General features: G+C 36.7%; 1 protein-coding gene and 1 long non-coding RNA gene across 2 annotated transcripts; one reads left to right on the top strand and one right to left on the bottom strand.

Moving 5' to 3' along the window:
• The first annotated feature begins 2,151 nt into the window (after positions 1-2,151).
• On the top strand, positions 2,152-6,252 carry LOC107918023 (uncharacterized). Its single transcript, XR_001689877.2, has 3 exons — positions 2,152-2,412; positions 3,410-3,475; positions 5,689-6,252. It is a non-coding gene; the product is annotated as an uncharacterized lncRNA (long non-coding RNA).
• A 241-nt stretch (positions 6,253-6,493) lies between these two features.
• Positions 6,494-9,277, bottom strand: LOC107917244 (uncharacterized). The gene has a single exon (XM_016846616.1). It carries the CDS (start codon positions 9,275-9,277, stop codon positions 6,494-6,496), a length of 2,784 nt encoding a protein of 927 aa, XP_016702105.1.
• Positions 9,278-10,194: the final 917 nt, after the last annotated feature.

The following is a 10,194-nucleotide window of genomic DNA, read 5'->3' as shown; positions in this document are numbered from 1 at the left end:
TGCAATTGTCGGTCTTGTCCACATGGACGATGTTGAAGCTCCTACACCGACCGTTTTCTCCATAATCTTTCAATATACCTAAGGAAATCTTTTCTGATGTGGAAGATCAGTTTAAACTGCAACCACAGAGCATACTACGATTAACCTTCGGCTCTTGATACCACTTGTTGTTCCAATAGGGTCGGAAGCGTGTAAATTATTGTACTAAAAAATCACACAAAGTTCAATTCCCAGGGAAGAGAGGTGGATCACAATGATCTCTTAAATACCAAGTCTTTCCTTAGTCAGAATATCCCTTCTATAGTAATTTAATAGCACAATTAAATACTACTATTATACCCTCAAATATTGAAAGAAAAATAGGACAAAAAAGAACACAAGAGTTTTAACGAGGTTCGGTAAATTATACCTACGTCCTCGGGCACTAACACCAGATGATAACTTTACTATCTCCAAAATATTACAAACAAATAGAATTCCTTAAGAATTCTCAAATGGGAGAAGAGAGAAAACTAAGAGAGAAAGATTGGTTGGGATGGTTGAAATGAGAAATGGTTAGGCCTATTTATAGTTGAAGTCCAGGGACTAACTTGCAAATGGCCTAAAAAATTAGGGACCAAAATTGCAATTATCCCTTTCAACTTTAAACAACTTGCCAACTATTTTTTTTCTTTCGGTGCCAATTGCACCTCCCACCATTTTTGACTTTTCAACCCCTTTTTAATTTAACTTATCAACAGAACCCATAGCACCTGAGCTCTTCAAAGCAATTCATGAGTCATGGTGCTCTGTAATCGTTTTATCGGAAGGGTATTGTTTTTCGAGTTGGTGCCTAGAAGAGATTTCCGAGATTATTCAACAGAAAAACGACAAGGGACATAATGTCTTCCCCATTTTCTATTACGTGGATCCATCTGATTTGAGAAAACAAACCGGAAAAGTTCAAGAAGCTTTTCTTAAGCATGAAAATAATTTCCAGGACAACAAAGAGAGGACACAAAGGTGGCGATCTGCTTTAACTCAAGTAGCTAACATCAAAGGATGGCACTTGAGTAACAGGTAACTATCATATTCTTTCACTTCAATAATATCTTACCAGCATCAAGTTTGAAATTTGAGGCATTAGCTAAGGATTGTGCCCTTAAAGTTTCACTAAGCTTTTTCCTTTGCTTTGTATTTGAAGGCATGAATCAGAACTTATTGGAGAAATCATTAAAAAGGTATCAACAAAATTATGTCAAACATTTGCAAGTGCTCCTACTGACATGATTGGACTTGAATCACGTTTGGAAGAGTTAAATTGCAAAATAGGCATAGGGGAGGAAGATGATAGTGTTCAGATTATAGGGATTTGTGGAATGGGCGGGTTAGGTAAAACAACTCTCGCAAGATTTGTTTATACCCAAATTTCAAGTCGTTTTGAAGGCAAAAGCTTTCTGGCCGATGTTCGTCAAATTGCAGAGAAACATGGACTTGTTTATTTGCAGAAACAACTTCTTTCCCAAATTTTTTCAGAGGAAAGTTTCAAATTTTTTAATGTTCATGATGGGAATGACATCATATGTCGTATGTTATCTCATAAAAAGATTTTTGTTGTTATTGCTAACAATAATATAATGTAAATAATACAACAAGAGAATGAAAGTAATAATGATAATAATAGTAAATAACAAGCATAAAAATAAAATATAATTAAAAACAATGATATTTAATTGATTAATAAAACAGCAAAAAGAACGAACATTGACCAATTTAAAATTTAAACAGATATTCATGGCAAATTTGAAAGAAAAATAAAAGAGAGAATGACCAATTTGAAAACGCGAATGATATAGGAGGACCAGATAGGTAATAAACCCGTCTCCCCCAAAACGCGCAGTTCTATCAGGGACCCGAATAAAATATTAAGGAAATTTCAGGGGAAAAATTAGAAATAAAAAAAGAATTGGACCCTATTGAACCAAGCCTCAAAAGCGGAAGGACTTAGGGTGAAAATATACCCTCAGTCCAAAACGCGCGGATCCTAGGCCGGGTTAGGGTCGGATTTCGGGTCTGGGTCCTTAAACGACGCCGTTTTGAGGCCCATGGGAACGGCCCTAAACGACGCCGTTTTATACTTCTTATAAAAGACTAAATTTTCTTCAAAAGCTTCATTTCAGCTATGCTTTAAAACAAAAAAAAAAAGGAAGGGAGTTTTGGGTTTTTTGGGAGCCTCTGTTTCCGGCGATCGGACCACCGCTCGTCCGTCGCCAGCGACCGCCGTGCACGGCGGCCGGAGGTACTAAACAGATCCCTTTTTAACCCTTTCACTCTCCTTACCTCAAATCTAAACCCCAAACACGCAAAAACCTCCTAGCAAGTCAGAGAAAGCCAAAGGAACCTTCCGATTCCGACTTCCCCAACTCGACATAGGTAAGACCGATCGTATTCCTCTCTTTTTTATGTATGTACACAAACTATACTAAATAAATTTGTAAAAAATGTGTAAGAACAGAACGAAAGACCACCTTTTCAGCCGAATATCCTTCGATTTTTTGATTGATTTCTTTTTGTAACGTAAAAGAAATTATTTTTTCGAGGTTCTCTTATAGCCGAATACAAAGGCCTTCTTTTACTGTTTGTTACTGTTTTGCTATGCTTCTGCTTCTTTGCTTTCTTTTTGTTTCTATTTTGCAAGCCTAGGCGAAGTCAACGGGGGTAGGTTCTTGCCATTTTAGTGCAATCGAAAAAAGGGAACCAGGCCTCGGGCGTTGGGTGTGCCGACGAAGCACGTGGGAGGGCTACGGCGCCAGGGGGAAACTAGGGTTTCCTAGTTTGCCAAAAAAATGGCTTGAGTTTTGGGCCAATCAGGCCACCAGAAAAATTAGGTTAGGGGTTTAAGTTAATGGGTTTGTAATTGGGTTTTGGAAATATGGGCCGATTTAACTTTGTAACTGGACATTTAATGGTCTTGGGACTTTATTTGGTTTCTAATGGGCCGGGCAAAATAAGGCTCTTATAGAAAGTTTATAACATGGATAGTTAATAAAAGTTAGTTATGATAGATATATGAACTATTGTGGTTATGTTTATGGTTTGTGCTTAAAACCTTATGTATTTAATGAATGTTTATGATAAGTATATATGATGCAAATTGAATGGTGCACGTGAGCAAATAGATAAATTAGAAAATGAATTCATGGTATACATTGGGTTGAATTTGGTAATTCACCATTTGAAGCTATATACATATATATGGATTTGGCTTAAACCTCATTTGGTTGATGTTGCTTGAATGCCATGATAGGCGAGACTGTTCCATATTGAATTGTTTTTTTGGGTAAGTGATTAAGGTAAGTTAATTGTTTATATTGTATGAGCTTACTAAGTATTTTATAGTACTTACTTGTGTTACTACTTTTTTTTATAGATTTTGGACGTTTGGAACGTGTCGATTGGATTAGTGAGAAGCACATATCTTTTGTCTTCCAATTCGGTACACATTTTACATTTCAAGTTTGGTTATTTGGTATATAAGCTTATGTTTGTGGTTTGATATTTGATTTACGGTAAATGTCAAGTTTGATGTTTTGTATGGCAATATGCATATGATTTAGATGGTGGTATGAAATAACTATAGACTTTGGTTTGTGATAAGTAAATGTTATATTTGACATTGTTGAAGTTGAGAAATGAGATAGTTAAAACATGACAGTTGGTTGATTTGGGTTTGATGTTTGTTAGTGCCAATAAAGGTGTATTGGTTGTATATTTAAATGATTATGTGAATTGATATTTTGGTCTGGAACTGTGTATGTTTTGGTATTAGTTTAATGACAAAATGATATTATAGGCCATTTTGGATAGTATGAAACTTGCTCAAATAGGTAATTAATGCTGCACACGAGCTATCATACAGTCGTGTATCACACATGGGTGATTGACACGACCGTGTGTGCTACATATTTAGGTTAGTTTTTAATTGATATAGCCATAGTGAGTTACACGGACTAGCGGTACGACCGTATGACCTTGGATTTCACGACATTAGACTGCTACATGGCTTAGGGACACGATTGTGTGATATAGCCCCACACGGTGTTATATAACCCCACACAGCCTCAACTTGATTTATAATCGAACTGAAAAATTTTTCAAATACAATAATCGAACCGAAATATTTCGCTTAATTCTATCGATTAACCAAAATTTATATGTTTTTTGTCTTTTGGTTAAAATAAGTATAAAACATATAAAAAAATACATTGTTAATATTCATTTTCTTTTATTTAATAGTTCAAAAAACTTTAAATAGAGGAGAATACATTAAATAAGACTTTAGAAAAATTATTAACCGACTTCTGACCTAATTAAATTTGACCACCAACCGATTTACCAAATTAAATTGATTCGGTCAATTAATTCAATTTTAACCAACCTGTGAACACTCCTACCTATCCCAGGCTTGCCCTATATGCTAATTAGAGGTGTTCATGGGCCGGGTCGGGCCGGGTTCGGGTCAGGCTCAACTAAAAAATCATGCCCATTTATTGGGCTCGGCCGGGCCGGGCCCAAAAAATGGGCCTAAAGTTTTGCCTAAGCCCGACCCGGGTAAAAATACTAAAACTCGGGCCCGGCCCGGCCCGCCCGTATTAATTTTTTATATTATTTTATTATTTTTTAAAATATATATAATACATGAAAAATACTAAAAATATCAAAATAAATATTTCCCAACAAATTGAAAATAAATTTTGAAAAATATGTAGACTTAAATAATACTAAGATAAATGCAACTTAATAAGTAATTACTTCTAAAATAATAAAAAAAATTAACAAATACCTTTAAAATAATAAGAAAATTAACAATAAAATAAATTTTATACAATATCCAAACAATAACAACAAAATAATAGCAACATAATAGTAGAATGGTAGCAAAATATGGAGAAAACAACAAGAAAATAACATTCAAAAATAAAAAAAATGCAGATTTTTTTTGTCTTTTAGTGAATTCGGGCCAGGCCGGGCCGGACCCGGGCTAAAAATATCTTACCCGAGGCCCGACCCATTTTTTAAACAGGCCTTATTTTTTTGTCCAAACATATTTTTCGGGCTTATATTTTTGCCCAAACCCTCCTACATTTCGGGCGGGCCTTCAGGCCAGGCCGGGTAGCCCGGCCCATGCACACCGCTAATGCTAATATAAACATGTCGTTTATATATTTTTCATTTTCTTTAACGTCTTTAATTGTTAGTTTGATTCTCAGAATCAAAAGGATATTTTCTTAGATGTCAAACATGTAAAAACTACTAATGATTAGTTTGTTTTTTTCTATATATATTTTCTAATTTTGCAAGAAAATCTGGTTTTACAGCTTCATTTTTCTGGGTTATAAAGGAAAATGATACGACAGAATCTAAATAAACCTCCCAAAACACCTGTTATAGTTTTCTCCATTAAAAACATAACAACCTTTTGGAATCAAATACCTAAAATTGGAATCCCAAATCCAATCTCTTACAAACAATTTAAATAATTTTCTCCTGTTTTCCTTTCATTACACTCAAAGCTACAAGCTTTTGGTGTCTTTTAAGACAATTTTCAAGCCAAAAAAAAAGAAAAAAAACAGACATTAATGAGGATGATTACGCTAAGTTTCGCCGTCCATTCATTAAATTTACCTCTTATAATATCTTCTCTTACAGCCCTTGGCATTGCTATTGTCTTATTATCCTGCATTGTTGGAGCCTGCATCATTGCTACCTCGTTCGTCTTCATATTCATCTACGTCATCTGCGAATGTCTCAGTTGGCCGATATTCGAAAAGTTGTTTTCCGATATTCTAAGGAGAGGGATTCATCGAGTCCGGACTGCGACTTACCGTGCCATAATCGTTAACTACGTGCAACCATTGGATATGCTTGAAGGTTTCCCAGAGAGCATAAATGGGAGATTGTTGTTGAGGCAACAGGCCTTGGAGAAACTATTGCCACCAATGGCTTATGGGGTGGATAATCATGCATTGAAATCGAGCGAGTGCCCGATTTGCTTGGACGATTATGTGGTTGGTGAATCGTGCAGGGTTTTCCCTGATTGTAAACATATGTTTCATTTGAGTTGCATTGATCATTGGCTCAAGAATCATCTAACATGCCCTGTTTGTCGGAAATGCATTTAAGATGCATAAAAACATTACATGTAATGATCATTAAAAAGACAGAAACAAGTGTATATTTAAAACCATGAATCAGTTTGATGTTTCAAGTTGATATCTATTTTCCAAGTTTTTCCATGTATTTGAATTTTGAAGGATTATACCTGCAATCTCGAGTACCTGTGGCTGAATATGCATCGGATATAAATACTGGTTTCATGATACATAACTGTTTAGATTACATTAGACTTTGGAAACTTACAATACAACAGACGAGTTTACAGAATTATTTCGGAAACAGAACACAGGAACATTTTCATGGTAAGCACAAGTAGTAGTAACACAAGCTGTCACCTCTAGGGGCTAGATTTCAACGGTGATTGCTCCTCTGAATCGATTGGAAGCTTGTCATATGTCGCTGATTCACGGAACCGCTTTGGAAGGAAACAACGACCGCCGAGGCGCTGTTGGAAGTATATGATTGCAGCAAAGAACAGGCCCAACATAGGAATAATGATGTCCCAAGCGGTTGAGTAGTAATCTGCAGTAGGATCTGCATAAATGTACGAGTCGTTCATATCAACATAGTTGTGTACCCTGTAGAGATCATATCCATGAGGGACCATGCGAACAAGGGTGATTCCGATATAAAAGAACCGAGAAAGAGCTGGTTCTCTCGAGTTTAAGAACATGTTGAAGATGATTTGGGGGAAAAGAAAGGCATCAAGGATCAAACCAGCATATGCTCTTGAACCTCCTAAAATGGTCTGCTCTATGTAGTATGACGAATGCTGTCTTGTGGTGCCAGTGATTAAGCCTCCGGCTATGTATACAGGAAGGCATACATAGAGCCCCCTCTTTTCTGCAATCCACAAGGGCTTGTTCTTTCCCTCAGAACATCTAGCAGTCCATGAGAGCATCAGAAGACGGAAATGCATCAGAAAAGCCACCATTGTGACTGCTCTAATGACCACCTCGTTCATTTCTAGCCATGTTCCGCTTCTTGCCCAGACAGTTCGTTCACTATCTTGATTGAACATTGCTTCGAGATTTAGAACCAAAGGCATCAAGTGTCCCAGGGCTAGGATGACAAGCATTAGAAATGAAACCGAAGGACAAACAGCAGGGAGCCTCCTCACATGAAAGATTTGAAGTACTACGAAGACAATTGCAAGAGTGTTGGATATGACAGACATGATCATCTCGAAATCCATTCTCCAAACTGATTCCATTGCCCGGCTACCATAATAAGCTCGTCCTGAAAACTCCAAAGTTTCGAAGTGCAGATGATCGGTTTTGACACGCGTGCTCTCGATACTTCCCTTGATTTTACTTCCTTTCCTATCTGAGTCCAATGGAGGAAAATGAACATTTACAAGGATGTCGCAGTCCGTTGATCCGTTGAGTGACCTCAAATGTCTGCAGCCAACCATGCACAGATGACCTGTTTCAGCATCATAAACCCCTTCAGCAGAAATTCGGATTTCTAAATATCCATTTGAAGATTGGTTAAATGAATTGAGGCCATGATCCAATTTCAAATTATTTAGCTCAATTCTCATCTTATAGCTGATATTAAGCAAGCTACCACTGGCAATTGATTCAACACCAGCACTTTTAGGTCTTGAGCTTGAGGATGGTATTAGAAGGGGAAACCTCTGCTGAGGTTGATCGCCGACTGCAAGAGGATTGGAAGAACCCCATCCGATACTTCTCTTTTGATATTTGATTGACATACTAAAAGCCATGTCTTGAGAATAGCCATCTAGGTGCTCTTCAGTACTGTGCCTATTACTACTCTTCTTTGGGCATGACTTATTCACTTTGTCAGTTTCCACGTACTCATACTTCAAGCCTTGAAGTTGAAATTGCCCCCGGTTATTGTCAGTATTCCGGAACATGATCCTATTGAAGAAACCAGATTGATTCTTGTGCTTGTCACTCCAAATTTCACCCACAACAGTACTTGTATTTCTGATAGATAGGATTGCAGGGAATCTTACGCTCAACCTTGTTGTGCAGTCCCCAACATGAGACTTCTCCAAGGAGCTGCTTGATGCATCTTCGATCCGGCAAGCAATGATACAAAGCCGGTTCTGCTTTGCATCCCAAGATCCTTCTCCAATTAAAGAAGTACTGAAATTGGAAGAAGCATAATACCTCGTATAGGCATCATCCTGAAACTCTATCAGAAACCTCAAGCTTAGCTTTTCATCCGAGCACTGGATCGTCCTCAAATGCATGAACCGAGGCAAATATCCAATACCATCACCAAAGGGACTGCAACTCTTTGAAGAATCACAACCACTTGCATATTCCAATTCAAAAGCAGTTTGTCTATAGAACATATCACAAACAGTTATAGTCCTTGACAAGCTGAGGGATGACTTTTTGGGGACATCAGTTCCCCCTGGGCACCCTTGACTAAACTGTTTCGCGACCTTGGTGTATTTGTAACTCCCTTGAGGAAACATCAACACCGAAATTGGCTCAAAGTAATTCGGTCTATCGGCAGGATTCAAGCTATCCATGGTTCCAGTGATCAGAGTATTGATATCACTAGAGCTCTTGACATTATTGAACTTAAGAACAGCTGCAAGATGGAGCACATTACCTTCTTTGGAGTAAGTGTAGCCTGATCCCACCATGCAAAGCTTCCCGGTCGTTCTGGACCAGAAGCCATGTAAATCGAACTCCAGAGCTCCGCGACTACTTGAATCACTTGAATACGAATGGTAGTATCCCCTACCATTGGAGAAACTTCGTTCATAGTAATACGACGTTTCGAAGATCAAGTTTCCTTCAACCTTAAAGACATCCTCAGCATTTGTTTTATAAACGTGGTGTGTTTCGAAAACGAGAACTTTCGATGCAGGTCCATAGTAATACCCATCGGAGCTACGGTTCAGGACATTATCCCCACCACTGTAGTAACCATTTTGACGTCCAGGAAATGGTGAGATGTTGAACTCCTCATCAGCTAGTTTTGATTCATGAACAACTGGATCACAGTGAAGCCCATAATCAGACTCAGCTGCAGTGACAGAGTCTACATTAAGACACATGAAAAAGATGATAAACAGCAAGGAAGTACAAAAAATCAAAAGCTTAGATGAAGTAGAGAATATGGAACAATCCATTATAACAAGGCTTGAATTTCTTTTAAACAAGATTGGAATGAAGAACTCAGTGCAAACCAGGAAATGAGTTTTAAGTATAAATAATCATACAGCTCTCACTTGTTGTGCCAATAGTATGGTCCTTACTATTTCGTAGGAAGTTTCCAAGTTCTAGATCTTGGAAAAAATGGCATCCTAAGACTTTGAGTCAATCCTTTATAATTTTTGAAATATTAAATTGAAAATTTTAGCATTTTTGAAGGTTAAAAACCAAACATGTAATTCGATGTTTGGTTTGATTCCTCATACAAGAATAAATGTATATATTCAATACATGTAAAATGGGAGCAATAAAAGAAAAACAAAAACCCTCATATATTCAACTGGTTAATTATTAGTGCCCTTAACTAAGTTTTGGTTAGGTGAGTCTGGTTTCTTTGTTTCATTCAGCAGCAAAAGTCTTTTGGGACCCTTACATTAATTGTTTCTATTTAGTGTTTACTCTGCTTAGTCTTGGATGGAACCAATGAAAGCATAGCAAAACGGTTAATGTCATTAATCATCATTAAAAATTAATGGGTTTTGTGGGATTTAGAAAGATGATAATAGGTAAGGAACAAAAAGAGGGGAAGGGTAAAAAGTAAGAGTTTTTTTTAAAATATAAGTCTAAAAAATGAGTTTGGAAAAAAAATAGCTATTTAGAAAATGAGTCAGGTCTTGAGCAAGATTTGTTTGGCCTAACTCGAATTTGATAATAAATTCTGCTGTTGTTTGTTGTTATTTATTGTTATATTTTTGTTTTGCTACTATTTTGTTATTATTTTTTTATATTGTATAACTTTTGTTTTATTGTTAATTTTGCTACTATTTTAAAAGTATTTATTTGTTAAGTTACAATTATGTTAGTGTTATTTAAATATAAAAATATTTTTTATATA

The sequence above is a fragment of the Gossypium hirsutum genome, chromosome A01, assembly GCF_007990345.1.
Source record: "Gossypium hirsutum isolate 1008001.06 chromosome A01, Gossypium_hirsutum_v2.1, whole genome shotgun sequence".
In the NCBI taxonomy this organism is placed as follows: Eukaryota; Viridiplantae; Streptophyta; class Magnoliopsida; order Malvales; family Malvaceae; genus Gossypium; species Gossypium hirsutum.
This window is presented reverse-complemented; position numbering and strand designations above follow the sequence as displayed.